The 25,250-nt window shown below is 48.3% G+C and overlaps 12 protein-coding genes, besides 2 other annotated features; 7 read left to right on the top strand and 5 right to left on the bottom strand.

The window, feature by feature from the left end:
* Nucleotides 1-255: 255 nt before the first annotated feature.
* Nucleotides 256-837, bottom strand: FFUJ_11544 (uncharacterized protein; the record flags this gene model as incomplete). Its single annotated transcript, XM_023570455.1, has 1 exon — nt 256-837. One exon carries the CDS (start codon nt 835-837, stop codon nt 256-258), a length of 582 nt encoding a protein of 193 aa, XP_023437565.1.
* Nucleotides 838-1,096: 259 nt separating this feature from the next.
* Nucleotides 1,097-1,180, bottom strand: a tRNA (tRNA-Tyr).
* Nucleotides 1,181-1,728: 548 nt separating this feature from the next.
* On the top strand, nt 1,729-3,231 carry FFUJ_11543 (uncharacterized protein; the record flags this gene model as incomplete). Its single annotated transcript, XM_023570454.1, has 1 exon — nt 1,729-3,231. The coding sequence occupies one exon, from the start codon at nt 1,729-1,731 to the stop codon at nt 3,229-3,231; it is 1,503 nt and encodes a 500-aa protein (XP_023437564.1).
* Nucleotides 3,232-3,515: 284 nt separating this feature from the next.
* FFUJ_11542 (related to DNA repair exonuclease SIA1) lies at nt 3,516-4,875 on the bottom strand (the record flags this gene model as incomplete). XM_023570453.1 has 2 exons in its annotated part: nt 3,516-4,675; nt 4,725-4,875. 2 exons carry the CDS (start codon nt 4,873-4,875, stop codon nt 3,516-3,518), a joined length of 1,311 nt encoding a protein of 436 aa, XP_023437563.1.
* A 1,879-nt stretch (nt 4,876-6,754) lies between these two features.
* Nucleotides 6,755-7,431, top strand: FFUJ_11541 (uncharacterized protein; the record flags this gene model as incomplete). XM_023570451.1 has 3 exons in its annotated part: nt 6,755-6,818; nt 6,873-7,178; nt 7,235-7,431. 3 exons carry the CDS (start codon nt 6,755-6,757, stop codon nt 7,429-7,431), a joined length of 567 nt encoding a protein of 188 aa, XP_023437562.1.
* Nucleotides 7,432-7,743: 312 nt separating this feature from the next.
* FFUJ_11540 (uncharacterized protein) lies at nt 7,744-8,732 on the top strand (the record flags this gene model as incomplete). XM_023570450.1 has 2 exons in its annotated part: nt 7,744-7,822; nt 7,876-8,732. The coding sequence occupies 2 exons, from the start codon at nt 7,744-7,746 to the stop codon at nt 8,730-8,732; spliced, it is 936 nt and encodes a 311-aa protein (XP_023437561.1).
* Nucleotides 8,733-9,123: 391 nt separating this feature from the next.
* On the top strand, nt 9,124-9,843 carry FFUJ_11539 (probable hydrolase (HAD superfamily); the record flags this gene model as incomplete). The annotated part of the gene is made up of 1 exon (XM_023570449.1): nt 9,124-9,843. One exon carries the CDS (start codon nt 9,124-9,126, stop codon nt 9,841-9,843), a length of 720 nt encoding a protein of 239 aa, XP_023437560.1.
* A 347-nt stretch (nt 9,844-10,190) lies between these two features.
* Nucleotides 10,191-10,262, top strand: a tRNA (tRNA-Arg).
* Nucleotides 10,263-10,594: 332 nt separating this feature from the next.
* Nucleotides 10,595-11,534, bottom strand: FFUJ_11538 (related to 20beta-hydroxysteroid dehydrogenase; the record flags this gene model as incomplete). XM_023570448.1 has 3 exons in its annotated part: nt 10,595-10,849; nt 10,900-11,157; nt 11,202-11,534. 3 exons carry the CDS (start codon nt 11,532-11,534, stop codon nt 10,595-10,597), a joined length of 846 nt encoding a protein of 281 aa, XP_023437559.1.
* A 587-nt stretch (nt 11,535-12,121) lies between these two features.
* On the top strand, nt 12,122-13,048 carry FFUJ_11537 (uncharacterized protein; the record flags this gene model as incomplete). XM_023570447.1 has 2 exons in its annotated part: nt 12,122-12,530; nt 12,555-13,048. The coding sequence occupies 2 exons, from the start codon at nt 12,122-12,124 to the stop codon at nt 13,046-13,048; spliced, it is 903 nt and encodes a 300-aa protein (XP_023437558.1).
* Nucleotides 13,049-13,347: 299 nt separating this feature from the next.
* Nucleotides 13,348-15,354, bottom strand: FFUJ_11536 (related to nitrate assimilation regulatory protein nirA; the record flags this gene model as incomplete). XM_023570446.1 has 4 exons in its annotated part: nt 13,348-13,891; nt 13,980-14,318; nt 14,363-14,676; nt 14,728-15,354. The coding sequence occupies 4 exons, from the start codon at nt 15,352-15,354 to the stop codon at nt 13,348-13,350; spliced, it is 1,824 nt and encodes a 607-aa protein (XP_023437557.1).
* Nucleotides 15,355-16,092: 738 nt separating this feature from the next.
* On the bottom strand, nt 16,093-18,375 carry FFUJ_11535 (uncharacterized protein; the record flags this gene model as incomplete). The annotated part of the gene is made up of 1 exon (XM_023570445.1): nt 16,093-18,375. One exon carries the CDS (start codon nt 18,373-18,375, stop codon nt 16,093-16,095), a length of 2,283 nt encoding a protein of 760 aa, XP_023437556.1.
* Nucleotides 18,376-19,991: 1,616 nt separating this feature from the next.
* On the top strand, nt 19,992-20,834 carry FFUJ_11534 (uncharacterized protein; the record flags this gene model as incomplete). The annotated part of the gene is made up of 1 exon (XM_023570444.1): nt 19,992-20,834. The coding sequence occupies one exon, from the start codon at nt 19,992-19,994 to the stop codon at nt 20,832-20,834; it is 843 nt and encodes a 280-aa protein (XP_023437555.1).
* Nucleotides 20,835-23,187: 2,353 nt separating this feature from the next.
* FFUJ_11533 (related to peptide transport protein) lies at nt 23,188-25,058 on the top strand (the record flags this gene model as incomplete). XM_023570443.1 has 4 exons in its annotated part: nt 23,188-23,191; nt 23,241-23,547; nt 23,601-24,867; nt 24,918-25,058. The coding sequence occupies 4 exons, from the start codon at nt 23,188-23,190 to the stop codon at nt 25,056-25,058; spliced, it is 1,719 nt and encodes a 572-aa protein (XP_023438130.1).
* Nucleotides 25,059-25,250: the final 192 nt, after the last annotated feature.

Here is a 25,250-nt window from a genome sequence, read left to right as displayed (position 1 = left end):
GACTGAGGCGAAGCACGGCAACTTTTGGCTGGTCTGCCCTCGCAACAAACGTCAGGCGCACCCCCATCGTTGTGGTTGACCCATGAAGGCTTCTCTCACGGGGTGCAACATTCTTGCAAATGCCTGAAGTTGCTTCCCCCAATCATTGCGAACACCCATGAATATAAACATTTCAGGGCCTGGCGAATCCTGTGAATTACCCCAGAAGACAAGATCTCGGCTTGCTCTGAGGATCGGGTGATCTTTGTCAATGAATTACAGTATCATAGAGAATCTGCCGTCGGTGGTGTAGATCTCCTTATGTTCAAGGCTTGAACACTTCGGGGCTTTGAATGGGACAAGTTCAAAGTCGACCTTGGGATTAAGCCAGAACCGGCCGGTGACATTACCGCTGTGCGCCTCATCTCTATTTTCGTGTTCGAACCTGACATATCTCCTCTGGTAGCCGTGCGGACTGGGATCATAAAAACAGTCAAAGTAGTCCATACAGTGAAGATCGAACTGGCTGTCGATAGGACTTAGTTGAGTTGATTGGCTTCTGGACACGGAAATCTCCAAGGCTTCATATGCAGCCCGCACTTGTCCAACCTTATTTTTCTCGTCTCCTCTTGCATCTTCTTTGCGCTGGAAAAGCTCTCTCTTGCGTTCCTCCCGCTTCTCTCTTAAGCGATGGTAATCTGCTGCATTAGGTCCATTGTATGTTGTAGTCTCGTCTGGATTGATTTCGTCAAGGTCGGAGATATCTTCATCAAAGTCCCAGAGTATAACGCCATTTCTCTTTTTAACTGCCGCAGAAACACGGTAGTACCAAGTCGGTAATTCTGAGGATGAAGCCATCCTTGTGATGATGGGTGATGGCAGTTCTTGAAGAGCACTCAAGAGTCGAGAGTCAGCATCACGGGCGGGGTCAGCAGTTTCAGTGAAAGGGTGCGCTAAACTTTAGCGGCTGCAGCTTCTGGCAATCAATAAGACCTTAAGGGTCGACTTCAAAGCTGAACCGAGTATGAAAATGAGTGACAGGGATTGAAGAAGAAAAAAAACAGATATGTGCGTCTGTTGCTTGAGGATGAAGAGCAAGAAGATGCAAAAAATTGAATCCCCGAAACCTGGATCGAACAAGTGACCTTTCGGTGGCAATATCAGTTACAGCCGAACGCTCTTCCAGCTGAGCTATTCGGGGAGAAGGTCTGGATTCTTGAAAACGAATCTGCAAATGCAATCCACAATCTTTCCCAAAAATGAAAGTGCACCAAGTCGAACTGAGCATCCGGATTAAGTGCCGTTCATTTCGTTCGGTCTGTTGGACCCCTCACGGCATTGCTATACAATACTGCGATTCTTACTAGTCATCTCTTTGCTAGTGTCATTGATCCATGCGCAATTGACCTTCTGAATAGAGCCTCACCGAAGTAACCTTGTCGCTAACAAGGTTTTCATGTCAACAGCACTGCAACGTTCCTCGTTACCATTCGATCTCCGCTCCATTTCCGAATACTACTTCCGACTCATCACCCGGAAATCCTCTTCCTTCCTCTTGATACTGACTCATTCCCCAATGCGAAAATGTAAGCGAGGTCACAATGATGCCAGAACTAGTAACTCGGTGAAAAACACCGCCGATCACGGTGCCGATAACTCCGACCGGCGACACCCCGCAACAATCCATATCATATCGATTCGAGCACGCGATCATTCATATTCTCTTTCTCAACTTCAATAGCCCACGCAATGGCAACACAACGATCATCGCTTGGTCAAAAAGCTGACTGGTTGTACCACGAGTCGGGAATCTCTGCTGTGTATTCTGCTGGTAGAGATGCCTGGCTGCTTATTCTCTCACGGACATGTCGCATGTTTGCATTCAAGGCTGTCACGCTTACGATAGCGCAGTTCTTCTCGGAACTGGGTTTTTCTGATTTCAGGATTGGCCTGTTCATGAGTTTGACGCTGTTGGGTGACGTTGTGCTTGGTTTGGTTGTAACGCTCATGGCAGATGGGCTTGGTCGGCGGAGGGTATTGGTGGCGGGTGGCTTTTTGATGGCTGTCTCGGGTGCGATATTCTCTGTCTTTGAGAATTTCTGGATTCTCCTGTTCGCTGCTGTCGTTGGTGTGGTCAGCGCGAGCGGAAGCGACTTTGGTCCGTTCCGAGCCATCGAAGAGTCTATGCTGTCTCACATCACGACCCCGAAAACGAGAGCTGATGTCTTGGCTTGGTACATCACCAGTTCGAGTCTTGGTGCTGCAGGGGGTGCGGCGCTGGCAGGAAGATTTGTCGAAAACATGACAAAGCGAGAGGGATGGAATCTTGTGAGGGCATACCATGCGACTTTCTGGGTGTACATCCTGATGGGTGCACTGAATGTCTTGTTTGCGTTTGTCATGAGCAATAAGACGGAAGCCCATCACGATGACTCTTCAGAAGCTTCCGACGAACTAGCTGAAGGGCTTCTACGCGAATCCATGGAGGAAGAGGAAGATGCTCGGAGGAGAAGACAGTCCGTGACAGCAAATCCCCCTGAGCCAGTCAGTCGCTTTTCAAGCGTTTCGTCTGGTACCAGGTCTGTCATGTACCGGTTATGGTTTCTCCTAACCATCGATTCTCTGGCCGATGGAATGGTTTCGGAATCTCTCACGACTTACTTCCTCGATCACAAATTTTCACCTTCAAAGACTTCCCTCGGAAACATCTTCTCATCAGCCCAAGTCTTGGCAACCGTCTCAACAGTCTTTGCAGGACCTCTATCTCGTCATCTAGGTCTTATCAACACCATGGTTTTTACTCATCTGCCGTCTTCAATTTCAGTTCTGTTCTTCCCTCTACCCAGTGGTCTGGTTCTCACAGTCATACTCCTCTTCATCCGTATGGGTCTCAACAACATGGATCAAGCACCCAGAGCAGCCTTCATCGCGGCTGTTGTCAAGCCTGAAGAGCGCACTGCTGTCATGGGAATCACTTCGACACTCCGAACCTTGGCCATGGCCACTGGTCCTTCGCTGACTGGAGGGCTTGCTGAATCTGGGAAGTTCTGGATTGCGTTCTTGGTGGGTGGCATCTTGCGAATCATGTATGACTTGGGTCTCTGGTTTATGTTTGTAAACATGAGACTGCATAGTCACGAGACGCATCATGAGGAGTCAGTCCCAAGAGGGCAGTCTATTGATGAAGAGGATGTGGAGATGTTGCGGCAGTCGATCGAGAGCGAAAGTTCTGATGAGGAGCATCGAAAGTGATGCATAAAAGAAGCTACTCCAAGATGAAATACTGAGGGAACAAAAGAGCTTGATGGTAGTTGTACATGTGATCTGGCCACTGAGGCCTAGTACCGTAGCTATGAAAATGATGCTGGGTACACAGAAATCAGATACTGATATGAAGTAAGGTTTAGAGGATTACAAGTAAACGACAAAGCATGTGAACTTGGGATATATGTCATATTTATAGAAATGATTTTATGGTATGTAAAAGAACATGGGTATCCATATCGTCGTGACTCATCTAAACAACGCCTTCAAGATTAAAAGCACAACCAAGCAATCGCAACCAATGACCCCCCAATCGCTGTCATGAGTTCAGACCCTGACAGAATGCACCTCGCAGCACTTTCCTCATCGCTGCTACTGCCACTTAACGCCTCTGACATATAGGTCATGGTGTTCGGCGTAGCAGGATAGTAGTCGTCGTTGTATGTCGAATTCAACGTCACCCGCCCAACCACATCGCCAGATTCGAGACGAATGTAGGACTCTACGTCCCCCTTCTCCAACATATCCTCTGTGACAACGATCTCTCGTGCACCGCGGATCCAATCGCCGTAACCGCCATACCCAGAATGCTGTCCATAGCACAGATGGATACCGTTGCCTTCGACCGTCATTCCTTCGAGTTTCTTATCCCAGCGATAGCACCACGTGTTTCCATGATCATGACCAGAAAATAGCCCGATGACTCCAGGAACAGTAACCAAAGCCTCCATGAATGGCACGTCCTGGCCTCCGTAGTCACAAGTCTCGTTAGGGTCTGCATTCTCACACCACCCTGCTCCTTGCTGAAACACCGGAGGATCCTCGTTGATGCCCGGCTGGTAGTTCTTCCGGATTCCAAGCTCTGTTTGGAGTGCAACTGTGGCGTTGACTGGAACGTGGACGAATGCTAGCGAAGGGAGGGTTTTGTTGTACTTGTCGTTCAACTCGATACTTGTTTCATTGAACCAATCAACAACACTTTGGTCAACCCAGTTTGGCTGATAAGATCCCTGATAATAGTTACCGCCGCGACTATCGAAGAACCATAGGATGAGGCTGGGGCTGCAATCGCTAGTATCGGTACAGTCCGAGGGGTATACAGGCAGATAGTAATTTGTTGTGCCCGACAACTTCTTGTTAACCATTTTCTGCGTGCGCGCTCCAGGGAACAGTTGTTCGCGCTCAAGAATATCATCGCCAGCAATGTTGTAGTTATGGTCATGATTGCCATATGTAGATGCCCAGGTCAAGCTGCGGTTGACGATTGGCTCAACAATCATGTCAACGTAATGCGTGCTGTTGTGAGCAAATGTTGAGTCTCCATTGATGAGATCGCCGTTCAGAACGACCAGATCAGGCCTGTCATAGTCGAGGACTTTGCGGATCACTTCAACAGAATTGCGATCCTGTTCAGGACCTGTTGATGATTCATCTATAACCGAGGGTCAATTGCAATTCTCGCCGTCAATTGACGAACTCACATTGTCCAAAATGCATATCGGAGAAGATGGCGATCTGAAAAGTACCATTCTTGGTGAACCGCAATGGCTCAAGATCGGTGTTGTTGACATCGGTAGCATAGCCAAGAGCAGCTAAGAACGCTAAGCCAACAGTATGCCGTGTTGTAATCATGGTGGACTAATTGACGATATCAATGGGAACAATAAACGAAGTCGGTCACGATAGTTCTGGCCAAGCAATTGATCGACATATCGGCGGTCCAGCAGTTTTAAGATAGTGCTCGAAAGGAAGCATCGTCACATCGATGCGTCATTCCTAGAAGCATGAAAGAAAAATACTATTCGACGATGCCTAATCAGTCTAGCCCTGGACGACGCACGGAGGTTAAAGAGGGGAAAGCATGCGACATCGTGTCAGGCCGTCGTGGTCAGGCGCGTAGGCCCAGCAAGGGAGACAAGCAGTGGCGCTCTTCTGAAATCTACAGCGATGGACCAAACGTTTTAGCTGGGAGAGAAAAACAAGTAACGGCAAAGACGGGAGTGTTTGAGAGGCATTCTACTAAAACCTGTAAGTTATGCTGCTAGTTTAGTGAATTGGGCATCGATGATGCATTGCCTCGAATAGACAGAGACTATCCTGATACGAGTATTATAGTTTAGATGCTACTGAACCTGTTGATCAGGTATATCTACGTCCATCTGCCGAACTCAATCACTTCAGGTCTGATCTGATGCACCGATCGATTTCGGCTCCGGGCCCGAGAAGTGGGCGCGCATTTTGACCCGACCACCTTCGTCATCCCGTGGAGCTAGCAAACTCTAAAGGAGCGTAGCCCTGAAATTGATGAATTTTCTGATCAATAATCGCTTCAATCGACGCGTAAGTCTCTGCGTCAACATTACCTAAGCCCTGTTCAAGACATGGGAACTTGACTTCAGCTGATGATTGGAGGCCGAATGCGGTAATTGACCACGCGCCCACTTTCCGTGATGGGTTTGACTCGCGGGTAAGTGAGTGGGATAAATACCATGCACCAGATCGAGCACTGGTGTTTTACAAGACCAGCCGTTCTTATTGTTTCCTTGGCAGTTCTTTGTTGACCCTGGTTCGATTTCCCTGTCTGTAGGGAGGTTCTGGCAGTCACCGACACTGGTTGATGAGAAATGCCGAAAGTCCAGCATTTGAATCTATAAACTCGCGACGGTGAACTGATTGCTGGACCAGACACCGCCTACTTGGGCCCCAAGGTTGAGATTGATGACGTCTCGGAAAACAGACTGTAATCTGATACATTGAGTCCTTGTCAATCGCAACCCCATTTTAGTTATTGGGGGATCATTCAAGTAGTCAGAATGACTGTTGAAGCGTAAATCTTGAACGACCGAAGCTGCATTGCATAGTTGAAAGCCAAGATTGCGAAAAGGCCGTACATGACTGGGCGAAGCAATTCGTAGCCTAGCACACTCTTGTATGTTTGGGATTACGAAAGATAATCCCTCGATTTGCACTCTCGTGGGTCATGGTAAGAACTTGGTTCAGTAGCCGACCTGGTAACGGCAGAGCACTGCCAGTGGAGAGATTGTCTGCACAGCGAAAATTGCATGACTCGAATAATTCAGCACGGCCCAAGTCAAATGACTCGGGAATATTTGGCCGGAAAGACAGTTCTTCCGAGATGACCATTGCAACTATCCCGGCGAAAGCTTCCGTCGAAAGTTCCTGCGTAACCTGCTCCTTCGGATGGGGCTTTCATCAGGTCAGATCCACGAGTATCACAGAACAAGCAATGATCTGTGACTTGAGGTTGCTCAAGTAAGTCCACATGTCGGTTGTGAATTTTTTTTTTGGTTCCGGCATATGCACTGTATACGTTACTGTAGTGCAGCGGTATAAGAAAAGAGATATTGAAAGGTGAGAACTTGAGACAAAGAAGAATATTAAACGTCTGTTTTGTGCCTTAATCTCCATGGGATCGAATCTGCCTTCGTGATTGTTGATATCCGCACTTAAAAGCTACTTATTTTGAGGTCAGGGATAACATAAGACTACAATGTTGAGTGTTAAGCAGGCTGTTGCCGTGGAAGCTCATTTCCCCTTGTCCAAGAACTGTTTAAGTGAGTTGACCTGCCGACTGCGATTCAGACCCCCGACTGAAACGACCAAAATAGGCGTAGAAACAGCATATGCATATGACTACATCGTTTTCTACAGATGGCTATCACCAGAATTATACGAGAGAGGCCGAGTCATGGCGCGTTTGGTCGCTGAGATGATCGAAAAGAAGAGTCGTCGCATATGGCTTGACCAACACCAGATGACGAGAAGCACCGAAGCTGGAGAAGTCACCAAGAGCATCTCCAATACATTCTTAACCGTGTCTCAAATCATCATTCTCGCTGCCCCAGGCGACTGGGACAGGTTTACGAACCCAGATGACATTCATCGATGGGAATGGGAGATGAGTCTCAGAAGTGGTGAGCGCAAGAGAGACACAATCTCAGACTATCTAAAGCTAACAACGACCTTCCAGATAAACAAGTTTGGTTGCTTCAATATGGATTACCAGACAATGGACAGGCATTTTCCAGATCACAATTAGCAGAGGGCTTAGAAACATACTGCCCAAGACTGGCAGAACTCTTCAAAAGCAGGGATGTACACATACGGTCATTGACGATGGATAGCATCGACGTGGTACTTAAAGAGATCGCCGAGGCTGCACAGTAAGAAACGCCGAAGGCGGGGTTCGCGGTACACATGGTAGACATGCACGTAGCTGCACAGTGACATCTGTGACTCAGGGAACCCGGCAGTTCAGTGTAGTTCCACGGTCGTCGCGGTGTGACGTTGTGCCGAAAGTGTATGGAGTGGATAGACGAATGCAGTGAGACACGCATTGGGATGGAGACGGTAGTGAAATTTGGCGGGGTGATGCTAGATTAGGGTGAGCAGGGCCCAGCAGAATTAAATAAACAATTATCTGCTAGACGTTGATGGACATACATGCTTTCCTCAATCACATCCAATGCCACAATGTCTATGTTCGATTCCGTGACACCCGACTCTAGCCATCTCGCCAGCCTCGATCAACCAATTACTTCTCAAGCGGGAGCAATGTGTAGGTGGTGCATCAATCTTCTACTGAGGTTCAGAAAGCTGACGTTTAACTAGCAAAAGAAAGCCATGCCATCCAGACTGCCTTCCAGGCGGGCAAAGAATATGTAGTCCCCTGGGGAATCCAAGAAGAACAACGCATTGAAGAAGCAATGCAAGACCTCTGCTCTTACCTGAGTGATCTTGATCCCTCCCTCTCCTACGAGGGCACTGATAAGAAAGTGGCATGGCGCAAGTCCTGCTGGTTTGCCAGTCAGGGCATTGGCCATCCTTTCTTGGACTCTGAGGCCGACATTGCCAAATTTGATGGTGATCTCAAAGATGGCCTTACGGGCCTTCAAGCGTTGCATGATTCGAGAACTCGAAACTCGGCACATTGTCTTAAGTCTGCCCTCGACAGCGCTTTGGTAACGACTAGCATGGCTGTTGGTATTGACCCTGATTTGGTGCAGCGATGCACGGTTCGCTATCGAGCTATCAAGTACACGCCTCATGCTGGTGCTCCAGGCGGCATTGGCCTTCATCCAGATGGCAATCTGCTGTCTGCCCTCATCACAAACGGGCCAGGACTTCGTGTCTATGACCTCGATGGAACCGTGCGCTTTCCTGGACATCATGGCACCATCATGATGGGTGGCTCAACGCTCTACCGCTGGGCCAATGAGTTTATCCCGACTTTTCATGATGTTGATATCAGTGGGAATGAGGTCAAGGTTTCAATTGTGGCCTTCTTCAACTTCCCTGACATGGAGACGATACCGAGGAATTTGAGGGCCGAGGGAGATAATTTCTTTCATGATATTCGAAGGATCAAGGAGGACGACAAACTTCCAAGTGGGGAGTTATCGGCACTATGGCATGTTATCATTAAGAAGCACCAGCTGTCTCTACCTCCAGTTCTTGCAAGCGGATAAGCTTATTTCTACCAGGGTGGTCTAGCTGAACTGTTCATAATAAACAAGTGGATGTACAGTTCATTCATATGGAAATTATGTTAATTGATAGACCTGTGACTCAAGTCCAGTGAGGTCTCGATTTACTGACAATTTTGATGCTGTTCCAAATCCTTGATCCTATTGTGCCAATCTTGAGCTGACTGACAGACCACAATTTATGATGCAACCAATCATTTTAAGGGCGTACCACCGTGAGCGAAATAATAAGCAGGTCTTTTCATGATTTCTAATCACGTCATATCATAAGCGAGCATTTTCAGCAAACATGCGCAGCACTTCTAATATTTTTATGCTGAATTCTCTCCACTTGCCTTGGCAATCTTGCAATAATTAGAAAAGCTTCAGCGCCATGTCGCAGCCAACAAAGATAAAAGCAGTCTTCTTTGACTTCATGGGGACATGCCTTGATTGGCACAGTAGTGTCGTGCAGGCTCTACCCCCAGCCATCCCCAAAGCCGAAGCCTCCAAATTCGCTCTTGAATGGCGGCGACGTTACTTCATCGCGAACAGCGAGCGACTTGCCCAGCAGCTTGAGCCCGAGGATATAGACGACACGCTCATTCGCGTGCTTGATAACGTACTGGAAGACTCACCAGAGTATAAGCAGCACTTCAATGCGCCAAACAAACAGCAATTGATTACTGCCTGGCATTCTCAGCCAGCTTGGCCAGAAGTTGGAAAGGCAATTCAGTCAATCCGAGAAGACCTTGGTCTGGAAGTCTTTGTTCACGCCAACGGCACAACACGCCTGCAGCTTGACCTAACTCGCTTCGCTGGGCTCAATTTCAACATGCTGTTCTCCAGCCAATTGTTGGGGACGTACAAGCCAGATCCTGAGGCGTACAACAAGGCGTTGCGACTCGTCAAGCTCAAGCCTGAAGAAGTTGTGTTGGTTGCGGCTCACGCATATGATCTGAGAGGAGCTCAAAATGTCGGAATCAAGACGATTTACATTCATCGTTGGACGGACGATGTTGATGAGGATATGGACAAGGTGAAGGGAGAGTTTGGCGCCTTTCTGGAGGGGATGGAAGAGTTGCCTGCCACAATTGAGAGAATGCAATCTTGATGAAATACTGGCGCTGTCAAACTGACAAATGTCAACTGTTTCAATTCAATTCATTTCAAATATTGGCTTTCTCGGTTTGATCAATGCTTTGGCTGGAGGCTCCACGCCACTTCTACCTCGGTCCACAGTGGAGTTCGACAGCAGACGCATGACTTTCAATATCAGCATTAAATAAATAGAATCAATTCAAGAATCCAGAATGGCTAAAACTGACTCGTTATCAGCAACTCTTCGGTTGCAAACTCCAATTTGAGGTCCGAGTTTGACGTGGTGGCACAAACGTAAAACTCCAAGCAAAACATCAACATATTCACAAATACGACACAAATACCTCTAAAAATAGCTCCGGTGCGCTGGCGCAATGGTAGCGCGTAGTCCTCCTAAGACTAAGGCTCAGGGTTCGAGTCCCTGGTGTATCGAACCTTTTGATGGTTGGTTCATCAGGATGAGTTTGGTGAATTTTTTTTACTTTTTGGCAGATTCACGATACTCTGCGGCGTCGTCCATGATGAGAGCCTTGGATTGTGGGGCTCCCCTTGGTTGGCGTTCTCATGAGTCTCTGTTGTCTATGATACAGAGTTGGAAGACGATCTACTGGCTGATATCGCAGACTCATGCTGGACTGCAGGATACACTATCAATTGAACACTCAGTTGATTCACACTAGGCACAGAATAGCTCATTCGATAGTCACTGACGGCATGGGAGATTGTCTATTTGTAAATAGGCCACCACTTCGAGTCCCATCGTCTTAGAGATCCATCTTGGCCATGGTTTCTTCAGCTTCCTGCTTCCACTCCTCACGCCATCGAGACAGAGGCGGCCGTCTCTGAACGACATCACCTGCAGCCCAAGTAATACGCTTCTTGTCCTGCTCCTCTGTAACATCGTTGTCGGGGCAGATGATGTAGAATTCGTTCTTCCCCATCTTCTCATACAGATAATCTGCCACCTGTTCCGCTGTCCAAGCACCAGCTGGCTTCACACCACCTGGCGTTGCTCTTGTCTGTTAAGCATTGTCAGTCAGTTAACCTAAGCACAGCAGCGGTTTCTTACTAGACCGGTGTAAGTCCAACCAGGGACAAGCAGATGCACGCTGGTGCTTGCGTCTTTCAGGTCCCAGCTCAAATGCTCAGCAAGAGTCTTGACTGCAGCTTTGGAGGCGTTGTATGCTGGATTTCCAGGTGGGTTGGTAATACCCTGCTTGCTACCAGTGATGACGATGCTCGTTGGCTTTGACTTGGCGGCGTCTTGGACCACGGAGAGAAATGTGTTTACACCATAAATGACGCCGAATAAATTGGTTTCAAGGGTCTTGTTTGTCAGCATTTGTCGCACCATTGCAATTTACAACGTACATCTCTGAAGTAATCATCATCTCCCCAGGTGCCCCTAAGACCTCTGCCAGCGTTCAAGACCAACAACTCAATACTGCCAAACTTGTCCAAGGCGAGCTTCTTCAGCGCCTGCCAGTCCGAGGTCGATGAGACATCAATCTTGGAGGTAACGACGTCTGAGTCATTGGGGAAGTGAGTCTTAGTCAGAGCCTCCAGAGTCTCCTCATTGTTGTCAACAAGCAATGTGCGCATGCCCTTACTGCGGCATGTTTTGGCAATGGCCAGACCGATGCCTGAGCCAGCTCCCGTGATCAATGCAGTAGAGCCTGTGCTGAAGACGTCGGTTGGAGACATTTTTCCTGTTTTAGACAATGTCCTGGGGATTGGTCAACTTGTGTATCGAGGCAAGGAGAATTTGTAGCTGATCAGAGGTTATGAAGCAGGTTTCATGGGATTGGCCTTTATATCATGAGTTCGGACTTAACGCACTGTCATCAACCCGAATGGTCATCCCCGCATCAGAGCAGACTCGAGGCGGGGCATTAGCGTAACTGTTAGTAAATGTTAAGGTGGGGCCACACGATACTCTTCTATTCACATCAGAGTGGTGGATATGGAAGTAGTCTATCGCTTTCATCATCACTTTCGTCAACAATTCCCATCACTTCCTCTCAAGGGGCGAGTCTGTTCTGAACATCATCCCATCGAGTTGCCAATTGTTGGTCATCTTGGTCGACTATGTCTGTGATTCTAGTCTTGCCTTGAATTATCCTGCTTTAATGCGTTCAGAACTGCTGTCATACCGCGACTTCGTAGATAGAACACGACGTAGATCGATGACGTATATGCCTAGAGGCATCTGAGGAGAAAAGAACGAAGTACTCGTGCCACAGCCTTAAAGCAAAAGAGTTCAAGCCCGTGCAGAACTGTCTCAATCTCCCATGTCGGGCAAAGCACAGGGACGCAAAATTGCCATTATCGGCTCTAACGGTCATGTTGGACAACCGACAGTCAAGGCTCTTCTCGCACCTGGCATTCACACTATTACTGCTGTCCAACGCATTGAAGCAACGAGCAAATTTCCGCCTGAAGTCATTGTCAAATGTGGTGATCTGAAAGACGAGTCTTTCTTGGCGAGCACCTTACAAGGACACGATGCTTTCGTGCTCATGCCACCTCTCCCCCACCTCGTCAGTCTGCAAGAGTTAGCAGTTCGAGCAGCAGCGAAAGCTGGAGTTCGATATATCCTACCTGCAGAGTTTGGTCCAGAACCTTTCGCGTCGAAGCTGATAGAGGACAATCAACTTTTGCAAGACAAGAAGAAGATCCGCGATCCGATTGAGGAACTCGGTGTGAGCAGCTGATTCTCGGCAGCTGTCGGTCCATTCCTCGATATGAACACTGGTCTTTGGGGCATCGATGTTGAGAGCCGCAAAGCTACAATTTGGAAAGGAGCCGTTGGCAAGGTCAACACGTCCAGTGTTGCACGGACTGGCCAGGCTACAGCTGCAGTATTGAGCCTCCCTGGGCGGGACTTTTCCCGGTATAAGAATCAGGCTTTCTATATCCCATCGTTTCATCTAAGCCAGAAGGAGCTTCTACTAGCAGTTCAGAAGGCAACAGGGACGGCGGACCAAGACTGGGAGATAGACTACCAGGATGTGAATGATGCACTGAGAGATTGCAACGGCAAGATCCAGGAGAAAGATGCCACTGCCCCATTTGTCAAGTTCTTCCTTACTCATTTCCGGGAGGGGAGTGGAGGAGACTTCGAAAGCAAGGTCGATGTCAGTGAGGTTGAGAAGCTGCACGAAATCGGACTTCAGAGGGAGGCTCTCAACGATGTGCTTGAAAGGGCTGTGTCATAAGTTGCGCAAATTTCTCGGCTACGCCTGGCATGGCGAGTGAGGGTGATTATTCCCACCTAGCTAGCTATTTAATCAATAGAGTGTCGTCAAAGCATTAGTCGGTCGTGTATCCGGCTACCGCGCCTTCTGTCCCTGCCGACACTTTCCTCCGTTTCAATAGTCTCCAGGACAGTGTATTAATGAAAGGAGGCCTTTCTTCGTTTACAATGACCAAAGCATAGAGCTTCTAAGTATCGTGTACACAGCTCCTTTTTACCCCCATTCCCCGCCATCCATCCATCGTCTCAGCCCAAAAGACATCATGGGATCTCCTCAACATTGACACGGCCAAAACTCTCCACTAAATTGGTCAGAATATGTGACTCCCTATCCTCATGCTTCTTAATAACGCTCACTGGCCAGTGACTTCGAACAGGCACTGACAGTTCCGGCTCTGGATAAGCCTCGTATCTATCCAGCGCCATTGAACTCTTCAGCAAGCCAATCTCCTGGGGACGCATCTTGCCTCGGATGACTTTGAAAAGTGCTTGCGCCAAGTAGTGATTTTTTCGTTGGTAGTACAGGCCTTGGGCTATCAGTATGAGAGTCGATCGTAGAAACTCAATTTCTTCTGTAGGTGTATCTTCCTTGATGGCATCTATACTGTCATAACCCATTATCATCAAAGGGATGACGATGAAGAGGTCCATTGCTTCGAATCCATGTCGGAGGTAGTACAGTCTGACAAGTGTCTGCATGTTTCTCTTCGAGTCAGCTACGATACGCTGCGGAGAAGGCTCTCGAGTCGTTGCTGCATCATAAAGAGGCTCGAAGATCGTCAATAGTAGGTGGTGATAGTACATACTGCGATGCAGTTAGCAACTCACTTTATGGATATTGAAAGCCAGGTTGGACTACGTATAAAGGTGAAAGGAGCACATGAAGCACTTACTGTAGTTGTAGCTGCCCAGGAAGAACAATTCTCCTTGGACTTAGAGATGCGGGCAGGCTTTCGAACCATTCTTCCAGCCTTCCGCGGAAGTGATATGCCAGGCTAACTCCTACCTTGGAACCTTCTGAGTATGCTGCGTCGCAATACTCATTCATAATGATCCGAAACCGGCTCCGAGCATGGATAACCTCTCCAAGACACATCGATGAAAGGCCGTGATTCAATGGGTATTTGACCCATATTTCGCCATACCACGACGGATCTTCGCAAGGATCTGGAAGCGGCCATCTTGGTGGCTCCTTGATGAGTGGCGACAGCATGAACGAGAAGGCAGAGAGACTCCTGTCGTTAGTACACGGCCAAAGGTGTGAAAAGGCACTCACGTTTCCCAGTTATACATAGCCCAAGCCAAGTTTTGGGTGCCTCTCTGTACCCTCTTGCTCTGATCAATATCGATGGTGTCGAAGATGTGAAGCTGGTTTGCCAAAGCCACAGCATGCACCCTATAAGGTTTCCCGACTTCGTCTAACCCACAGAGATTATGAAACACACTAAAGAGGATACCTGCCTGAATGGTAGTTATATGTGGAATAGAAGCCTCCAGCTCCCATAGTCGCTTAGCCTCGGCAATGAAGCGATAAGCAAGAGTGCTCGGGTTCCAATACTCGACACGGTTGGTGAAATTAGGGTAACAGACCTGGTAAGCATGTCAGCAATTTTGGCTATGCCACTATGAGTGTCATCCTACGCAAGCATATGCAAGAGTTACGTTGACAAGGAGTGAAGAACAAAAGTCTTTGCGACGCGCTGCCATATCTTCTAGGAATAGATCCTTGTGAAATGCTGCTGTGAAATGGTACTCGCAACGGAAGAGTACACTCAAGAGGTTCCGCATGAGCTTGTCGTCGTCACAGACGCTGGTCCACGCCGAGACTTTGACGTCGGACAGTAGAGAATTGAATACTTGTGCTGCATGGAAGGGCTTCAAGAAAGGGCTTCTCTGCTCTTCGGAACTCAGACTCGCAAGATGGCCGGTTAGGTTTGTCTCTGATATCTTGTGTTGAGAATAGAGAGAGGCTGTTTCATACAGCATTGAGTTCAGATAAGGATTGTCGAGCTCGAACTCTTTGGGCATCTCCGATCTGTACGGGAACTCGTATCGTAATCGCGTCTCGGGAACGACGGCCATCTGAAGTAATACATTGCCTGCTCTGGCCTGATTGACAACTGATGCGACGTCTGTTCCGGATCTGAGCCTTTGCAGGATGGCCTGGGCATCCTGATCAGGTAGGTTCTTCAGCAGCCCGACGAGTTCCTCGTAGACAATTGAGCGTTGGCTCGAGCCCTCGAAGGTCTCGTGAGAACATCGGTTCATTGCCTGTGAGCGAGTCTCGCCTGGCCGCGTAATATAGATGCAGGCGAGTTTGCGCTGAAGACAGCGACGACATGCTGGCCTGTCTCCAGAACACTCACGATGGTGGTCAGTCAGACCCCACTCAGAATACGAAGCACCTAAGTACCTTGACCTTGTATTTGCGACATGGCTCGCAAGCAGCCAAGACAGGATTGAGCCTGCGCTGTATTATGCTGCGTCTTGGAGGGGGCGGCAGCGGTTGTGATCCTCTTTCTGCTGGTAACAGAGGGCGCAAGGTACCGGTCCTAGGAGCTGATGATTGTTGTTGGGGGTCGGTCTGGGGCATTGTCCACGATTGGCTAGGGTTGTACAAGACAAAACTGGTGATCAGCGTCGAATACTAAGTCGCGATATACTGCAGATATAAAGAAATGCAGCGGGCATATCATGTGCTAGTGTCTGGGTCTAGCTTGGTTGGGAAGTGGTGAATGAATGAATGAATGAATGTCCATTCAGTTGCGAGTCTGTCAAACAAAAACTGTCGGGCAAGATCTGTCTCAGTTGCTTACATACAACGTGAGCATCAGCCAATTGGCGCCAATCGGAGGGGGCGGAGCTAGACGTATTTGTGACGTAAACGTCTCAGACTGACGATCGAGAAAAGAGACAACACGCCATACTACGTACTAATTTATATTTACTACACGCAGAACAAGACAAATCTCATTCGCCTCGCGTACAATCCTATCCACTACTCAATCAGTCATAGGCTTCATTGGCCTTGACACGGTTCTCAAGCGGCACCAGACCGTGAGTCGCCCTCAGCCTCAACATACTTCCATCGGCAGAAATACAAAAGTTTTCCTTCATTATATTCGGACTTCCTTTGCTAAACCCCTCGGAATCGGATCCCGATCCTCGATCCGCAAGAGCGAGGGCGAGAAGGTCCGGCACAGACTCCCATGAAGATGAAGTAATGCCTGACCAGATGGACCAGACCGAGTACGCCATGACAAGGAGTGCATAGACGTAAAATACGGCCATGGCTCCGCGCATGGTCAAGCTGTTGTCAGCAAATGCGAACCCAGTTACCCATGTCTCCATCTCTGCGCTGAAGAAACGAGCCTTGTCGTCGTCTGATACAGCATATGGGCTGCCTCCAGGACCAAACACCTGGCCGTCCTGCGGCATGAAACTTCTCCACCATTCACCATCGGGATCAGCCAAGGTTGTAATGGCTGAGATGTTTGGAGTTGATCGGCCCAAGCCGTTAGCCGCCAACGATCCAAGAACCGCCTCCAGATGCGCCGTAGACTTCGATCCCTTCCCATCATTTGTCCATACGCCGCTATTGAGGAGCATTTCGTGTATGACGGTCCGGTTCGTTCTCGAATCAACAGGATCAAGGTATTTGGCGAAGCTCGGTGCAAGATGGACGCGCTGGCCATAACCCGGGCTTCCAATCCATGAGCCCCCAAGCGCTGTGGCAATAGGCCCCGAGAATGGCGGGTATCCTTTACTGGCGAGCGAGACTGCATCGCCACTCAGCTCAGTGGTAATCCACCGTGCATCGATCATACATCCATAAATATCAGCCGCCTTGCGTGACTTGTTGGACGGAACAGCGACCACGACACCAACAGAGCTGTTGGCAATGACTGGTGCAGAGTCAAACCACAGCACTTCAGGTTTCCTCAAGTCAGGTAGAGTATCTGATAGCCAGTCGCTCACGACGTCCTTTGTGACGTTCAGAGTTGTTGGCGGAAAGGTCACAAAGTCAGGGAACATGATGGTCTTTGCTTTGGCGTCGGTCACGGACGTCAGCTCACATCTCGTGTTGGTGATTGGCATCGGTGCATTGAGCTTGTGAGCAAGCTTCTGGAAGTTGTTGAATCGAGTCTGCTTTCTCCTGGCTGAATCGTCCGCAGCCTGTTCCCAGTGCAGCGACGTTGTGATGCATGCTTCAGCTGGTCCGAGATGCGGCATTCTGGCGACGGTATGGTTAGGGCTATTCAGGTTGAACCATTTCTCTCTGACATCCACTACGAGATTGACCAGGGTCGAAGAGTATCCGGCGACAAGAATCTCGCTCGGTGGCCGTCTTATGAACAAGCCATTGTCCACTTCACCTGATAGAGGCAGCTTGGAGATGAGCTGGCTGTTGATGACATCCCATTGCCAAGAAGGGCAGCGCTCATTTCCGGTAACACTACAGGCAGATCCTATTGTGTTGTCTTCCGTCAGGACACCAGGAAACATTTCATCTCTGGTACCATTGAAGTAAACGAAACTGCCGCCCGCTCTCCAGTCACCCTCCTGCGGCATCATGGCAACAGCACTGAGTGAAGAGGCGCCCAGTGCCATGATCGTGCAAATAAACACTGTAATTATGAAGCCGATCTTCTTCCAGGTCTGGGAGAACTTCCCCTTGACAATGCTGAAGAACTCCTCGGACCACAGGAAGCTGATCTCGGATATTTGCTGTCCAGCCACCAGAGCTCCATATGGAACAGACTGGCCGATCGTAAACTCGTGTCGGATCATGGAAAAGACGATGGCGTTGAGTGACAGCACGATGAACATTTCCATGAGCTTCGCAGCAAATTGGATACCGAGTTTCTTCTCAACGTCATAATTGGGCTTACCTTCGAGTTCCTTGCCGATGTAGTAGTTCTTGAAAATGTAGAAACTCAACGTGATAATGCCAGCGATCGCAGGGAGATGAACGAGAGCAGCTAATATTGCAGTGAGACGGTCTTTGACGATGGGTACCTGCCGGTTCTTCTTCTTTCGGATCGATGCTTCGAGGGCCTGCATGCGCCATTTCTTCAAGATTGTCTTCAGTCTCCAACTCGATGGGTTTGTCTTCCCGGACTGTCCCTCCAGACTGTCGGAGGAGAATACAGCAGCATTTTTGTTTCCGCTGGCTGATGCCCTACCGAAATCAGCATCGTCGTGTTGTGTTAGGTGGCGCAATTCATGTTCTTCCGATTCAACAGGCTCGTACTGAGGCTGCGATTTTGGTATCGATCTCTCGGCCATGGTTCCTCGATCGTAGCAGAATAGACAACATATGGTTGCGAGACCGAGAAGCGGGCAGGCTGTGTATTTATTAATGTAGTCTGCCTACCCCATCTTCATGCATGTTATCACAGTGGGGGCTATAAGTCACAGGTGGACAGGGAGTAGAGGCTTCAAACTGGGCAAAATTGATCATTTGAGGCATGACCGTGGCTAGGAGCTGGATCCCAGCAACCTTTCGCGACCCGCTGGACATGGCAGTAACCGAATGCAACATGCCATCGTCAGAGACATCGCAGATAAATGGACAGAAGCAAGTCTCAGTCTGAAACTCACGCGTAAGATAGCCCCAGCTGGACGAAGTCAAGATATTGCAGTGCTCGAAGCAGCAGCATACCGACGACTCGGAGCCTAATAACAAACCAACAATGTGGGCAAAATGTACGACTCCATGTTTCGTAGCACAGCCTCAAACAGGGATCTTACGTTGTGGACCACCATTTCAGCCCTGCCAAATGGTTGCAGGACTCGGAGTTTTGAGGCTTTTAAGTCAGCTCCGATGTCCCATTTGAAGATGAATTGCATCGGTCAGTTTTACCCTTGCTAAACCAATCCACATTTGTCAATTTGCCCAAATTCCTGTTGCTGGACAAATTGTTAAGCGTAAGCGCTAAGGAAAACGCCCAGGAACATGATCCTGCCAGACGAAATTCGACAAGGATGGTCTTTGGTCAGGCGCTTAATATTTTATCTCACATTGCAACACGGCCAGGGACAGCATCCAAATCAAAATGATTAGTATTGCTACCCCAAAAATACCTGATTAGGCACCTACGCCAGGAAAGCCTCCTCTCAACCCCCGTTTTGTTCAAGAGACGGTAGAGGGATGTGGATGCTACTGAATTGAGGTGCTGTGGATGGTCTACCAACCCAAACTGTTATATGCCTTGTTGTATACCTATCTATATACTAACGGCCATGTAGAGCTTGGGAATGAATCTTTTTAATGACGACTCTGTAGCCTGACAAGATGCACAACAACTAAGACGAAGCTCCTTCCAAGTTCTTGAATACTATGCCATCTCCTATGCTTCACTCAGTATTTTGCGCACCAAAATCTTACCTACTCAAGCCAACAGTAAGATGGCAGTTCCGCTTAGCGATGCATGTGACAGCATTGACGCTATTCAAAGCGTTTTGTAGATACAGCCGCCACTGCTTCACAAACCTCAGGTCGGAACAAAGATGAGGCGCACAGGCGTTCATTGACTGCTTCAATCTGGAAAAAGCAGTCGGTCAATGACTGTGAACAGTCGGGCAGACAGAACCACTGAACAAGCTTGAGGCTCTTTGTTCAAGGAACATAAACTTGGTGGCTGTCCAACTGTCCAGTCCCCGTGTTCAATAGTTCCTTGAATGTTCCCCCTGCCCAGCCTCAATACTGGTGTCTGAACATTCACAGTCCCTGGTTGGTTTATGCTTACCAACAATAGTATTTGTTCACTTATGAATAATGGCAGTGTCTCCGCTCGAGACAGTATATACCTGTCTCTTTTTCATTCTCTTGTTCTTAATCAACTGCCGATTCACGCCCAACACCAACTAATCGTCACAAGTCGTTTCAAAATACTATCAACATGTCTCCGAAAGCACAAAAGCACGCAAAGTCTCTGTCCTCCCCCAACAAGAGTAACATGTTTCCACAATTTCAGAAACTGGACCCCGTGATCCAGCGCCTCATCTGGGAATATACACTCCCTAGCTCTCGAGTGCATCACGTCGAATACATACAGTCCGTCCCTGCACTTGTCAACCCCCAAGGTCGATATCTCAACATTAAGTGTCCTCTTGTACCTGTTGCATGTTTGGTAACCAGGCAATCACGCTATGTTGCGAATTTGTGCATGACGCGGTCCCCCCTGAACACAGCGTTCAATCTTGATAGGCATGGTATAATACCATATGGCTACTGCAGCCCATATGATACCCTCTACGTTGAGAAGGTATTCCAAAGCCAGAAAGTTTGGAAACTTGGAAATAATCCATTTTGGGCCTTGGCATATGGTCTTCAAGCAAATGACATGATGCACGCTGCGCTGACAGAATTTCCAGCTTATCGAGACTTGTTTGCAGGCTTCACACCCAGTCAGAACATCACACTTGTCAAGATAAAGGAGTTCGAAGGTTTCGATGAACACCGGCATTGTAGCAGAGTCCTACCAGCCGATCCAAACTACAGTTACGGAATTGAGTTCGAAGAAACATACCATGCCACGGCATTTGAGAGAGATCTAAAAGCATGGAGATATGAGCAGGCTTCAAAGGCCAAGAAGAAAGGTAAGAGAATGCCAGAAATAAAGATTGCTGAAGTGGCTCTTGCCTGCGAGTGTGCTGATGTGAGGGAAAGGATGGAGGAGAAGGTCAGAGAGTTGAACAGGATATCGTTATCAAAGGAACTGGAGCAAGATCGCCTAGAATGAACGATAGAATGATATTTGGTACCCCGAACAGTTGAGTGCACAGTATGAGGCTGGAATGATTTGAATTACTTCTTGTACTATAAGGACGAGTATATGAACTGCTAGATAGGTATGAGGAATACCAGAGTTAGTCTAAGCCAAACAGGACCGCTGACACATCATTCCTCATATACCATTTCTATGCGTTACTTCACAACAACAATGATGGAATATCACGAGATGTTAAGGACCAGATCAATCGGTATCGAGAGGCGAAATATATCGAGCACAGTCGGTAGTATTCTGCAGTGACTCTTGACTATGGGGCCTTATGCATAATGGAACCTACACTGAATACTGGCACCACATTAATATGAGGGTTAGTGCTTCAGTTTAAGGCATGCGGATACATACTTCCTACCAGCAGCACTTACCTCTTATAAGAGAAATTTCCTCTTTTCAGCAGCAATTCATCTTACCAACAGCAATTACTTTGTATCACAAGCAGTTACTTCTTGCCTACGGTGCTGCCATGGTATTCAATGCTGATAGTTTGACTTTTGAGCAGGCTGTGACAAGTTGCCGGAACTCAACCACGACACCCAAAACACAAACTCATTCACATCAAGGCACTGATCGACCGTCATAATACTATAGGCCATGCATTCTCGACATCTGTTACTCGCGCTCTCTGACCCGTGTTATCTTGCAACCGGGTTCACCAAAATTGCAGTAATGAGGAGCGGGTGTGTATGCCAGTCCCCATGATTCAACAAGAGAAATGCCTATAAAAGAATGGTTCTTCGACTGAGGACTTTGCGTTTCTTCCTTTTTCAAATCAAATCAACACAACTTGGCAATCCTACCCTTCAACATCCAATAGCCTAAATAACAACTTTAATCTCACTCACCTAAACTAAAAAGATGCCTGCTCCAGCTCGACCCAGACCCCCTAAGCCCTGCCCAAAGCCTGACCCTCCTCCTCCTCAGCCCTCCAGAACCACATGCCTCGATCAATTGGGAAAATGCTGAAGCGTACGGCCGAAGACCTTGCCTTGTGGTAAAACAACATACTCAAGCAGTTGAATTTTAAGCATATTGGGGACGGGGGATCTGATGGCATAGGTACTTTGCTTACCAAGAGCTTAGATACTTAGATAAACTTTGATACTGATCATTTATTCTTGTACCAAAGCCCATTCGGGAGCATGCCAGCTCGATGCTACATCTTGGATGTCTTCATGGCTCAAGGTGAAGGCACGCATTGACTATCAAGAACAGGCTACATAGACTAACTCCATAATTGACTACACACCGGACATATCTTGAACGGTGATGAGCCAGATAGAGGGATATTCTTTATACTGGGCTTTTCGTTATTGAACCGTCTTTGCTATGTCGGCATGGTGTTGGTTTCCTACCCAAGTAAGTAATCCAAGTCGCGTTCAGTTGCTTCGCGCATTCAGGTGGGCCTACAGCGCTGTCACCCTCTATAAATCCACTGTAAATATCCGGTATTTTCAAGGCCAAACACACTCGCATTTTGCTCAGAGGCCCTTTCGAAATTCCAAGCCTTTTCGTAAAAAGAAAACGGAATCTCCTCCCAGTAGGAGGAACAGCCAGTTCTCAGATAGGCCTAATATATACGTATATGAGAATCTATATCGATGATAAATTCTGAGATGCCGTTCTAGCCGTGCGCCGGTGACACAATATCTCGCGATAGTGGTGTTAGACGCACAGAACCCACTGATATGGTAGGAAAGCCGGCTCACCTTGCTCTTGCTACAGCAAAACAGCAAAGATTGTCGAGATATGGAGCTAGGATAAAGTTAAATCTACTCCACTGCAACGATCGCTATCGTCGATGCTCAGATGCAAGCCCTCTGCCCGGCCAATACACGAATCATAGCGTTGTTTGCTCCATTCTTCTTGAACCTTTTCGCAGCTTAGTCGGAATCCCCGATTATTCTTTGCTTCCTCCCACGAACTACCTGGCATTTCGGTGATTGACGTTTGGCGAATAATAACTCATTACCCACTTCCCGGGCTGTAACGTGGGATCGGGGCGGCCCGACTCCGACATCATAGCCAGTAATGCCACTTCCAAATCCATATGTCAAACCAACAGATCCCAATGCACTCAAGAGTGGTCGCTTGAAACATGGATAATCCACAATAGGTCCTCTTTTTATGTAATTTATCGATGATGTGAAGATTGAGATGATGGCGACATCACTCTAGGGGCGAAACATGGTGTTGCAAAACCATCATAAACAAGATATGTAGTCCTTACGCTACAACGTCTCATCCATTTGTGAAATATCAAGCCCAGGTAGCCTATTACTTTCGAGAGGCTATCATCAGCTACGCGATGGGTGAGTAGCCTCGGGCCAAATCGAAGCACGACTAATGAGTTGTTGTTAGCAACCTCAGTTGAGGCTATTCAAGACAAGAGCCCAGCGCTCGACCCCGAGGCCAACGCCGTGTCTCTATCCGGTAGCACCTCGGATCGATCACCCCCGACCACCGAAGAGCAGCAGAAATTAAGGAAAATAGCAGGACGTATCCCATGGGTTTCATATCTTCTCTGCATTGTTGAGCTTGCAGAACGAGCCTCATTCTATGGTTGCAAGACAGTCTTCAACAACTTCCTCCAGTTTCCGCTCCCAAAGGGAGGCAATGGAGCCGGAGCTGTAGCTAAGAACGACCCCAACGGCCATGCTGGTGCTTTGTAAGTTCCTTCGATATGTGACTGAACTATTGATTGACTAACCTCATTGGCAGAAACCGAGGCTTACAGTTTGCCTCGGCCATGGTTCTCCTGTTCAACTTCCTTGCCTATGTCATCCCAATCTTTGGTGCGTGGCTCGGCGACACCAAGACCGGCCGTTTCAGAGCGATCATGTATGGAGTCATCATCGGCGGCGTGGCACACGTTATCATGGTTGGAGGTGCAGCTCCTGCTGTTCTAAAGGCCGGCAATGGGCTTGCGCCGTTCATGGTCAGCTTCTTTCTTCTCGCCATCGGAGCCGGTCTGTTCAAGCCTAATGTTGTTCCTCTCATCATCGACCAATACACCGACCAGACAGAATATGTCAAGACACTCAAGTCTGGTGAGCGTGTCATCGTTGATCCTGAGACCACTATTCAGAGGATCATGTTGATCTTTTACATGTGCATCAACGTTGGTGCGTTTTTTATGATCGCCACAACTTACATCGAGAAGTATGTTGGCTTTTGGCTCGCCTTTCTCCTTCCAGGCATCATCTACATCCTCTTGCCAGTGCTGCTCATGTGGCGGTACAAAACCCTCAAGCGCGCACCGCCTCAAGGATCTGATCTCAATACCTTCTTCAAGATCGTTGGGCTGGCTATCAAGGAGAACAGAGGCCAAATTTGGGCCAAGAACTTCTTTGAATCAGTCAAGCCATCTGTTCTTGCTGCGAAGGGCAAGACGGCTTCTTGGGATAGTCAGGCAGTCGAACATGCTCGCAGGACCCTCTCCGCGTGCCAGATCTTTCTCTACCAGCCATTATTCTACCTCAATAACGGCGGTGTCGGTACTGTTTTATCTAATCAAGGAGCATCGATGACTACCAAAGGTGCACCCAACGATCTGATTCACAACTTCAATCCACTCACACTCATGGTCTTCGCACCCATCATGTCGTTTGTTCTTTACCCTCTCTTGAACAGACACCACATCAAGTTTGGCCCCATTAGTCGTATGACTGTCGGCTACACTTCCGCCATCATCGGAAGCATTGTCGGTGCAGTTATCCAGTGGAGGGTTTATAAAACCTCACCTTGTGGATATCAGGCTTCGACCTGCGATAGTGTGTCCCCCGTTTCTATCTGGTGGCAGCTGCCTACTGTTATGCTGGGGGCTATCGGTGAGCTCTTTACCGCAGTCACGGCATACGAGATGGCATATGCAAGGGCGCCTGAGGGTATGAAATCTACTGTTGTCGCCATCAATTTGGCAATGCAGGCTCTGTCTTCGGCATTGGCTCAGATCTTGATTCCTTCTATCAACGATCCCAATCTGATCGTAAGTAAGACTGTCCTTACTCTGGTCACTGGCTAACATATTCTTCACAGTGGGCCTGGGCTGCTCCTGGAATCGCTCTCTTCGTCCAGACCATCATCTTCTGGGTTCGACATCACCATGTCAACGATGAGAAGTTCTTGATTCGTGAAACTTTTGAAGAAGGTGATTCCTCATTTACGGAAAAGAAATAGGTCAGTTTGGGGGATTTGAGTACCAATGAAGCTCTTGAAATCCCTCGACTCATAATGGCAACGGCGTGGTTTCAACTTTGAAGCGACTGGCGATTACTCCCGGGCAGATTATGTACATCAACGCATCGTTGCATCAAGCATCAATTTCTCGCCGTCTCATATTCCCTGTGATTGATCAACGTGAAAACGACC

Source organism: Fusarium fujikuroi, chromosome FFUJ_chr11 (assembly GCF_900079805.1).
Source record: "Fusarium fujikuroi IMI 58289 draft genome, chromosome FFUJ_chr11".
Lineage (NCBI taxonomy): Eukaryota > Fungi > Ascomycota > Sordariomycetes > Hypocreales > Nectriaceae > Fusarium > Fusarium fujikuroi.
The sequence above is the reverse complement of the archived record's forward strand: the minus strand, read 5'-3'. Positions and strand labels throughout refer to the sequence as shown.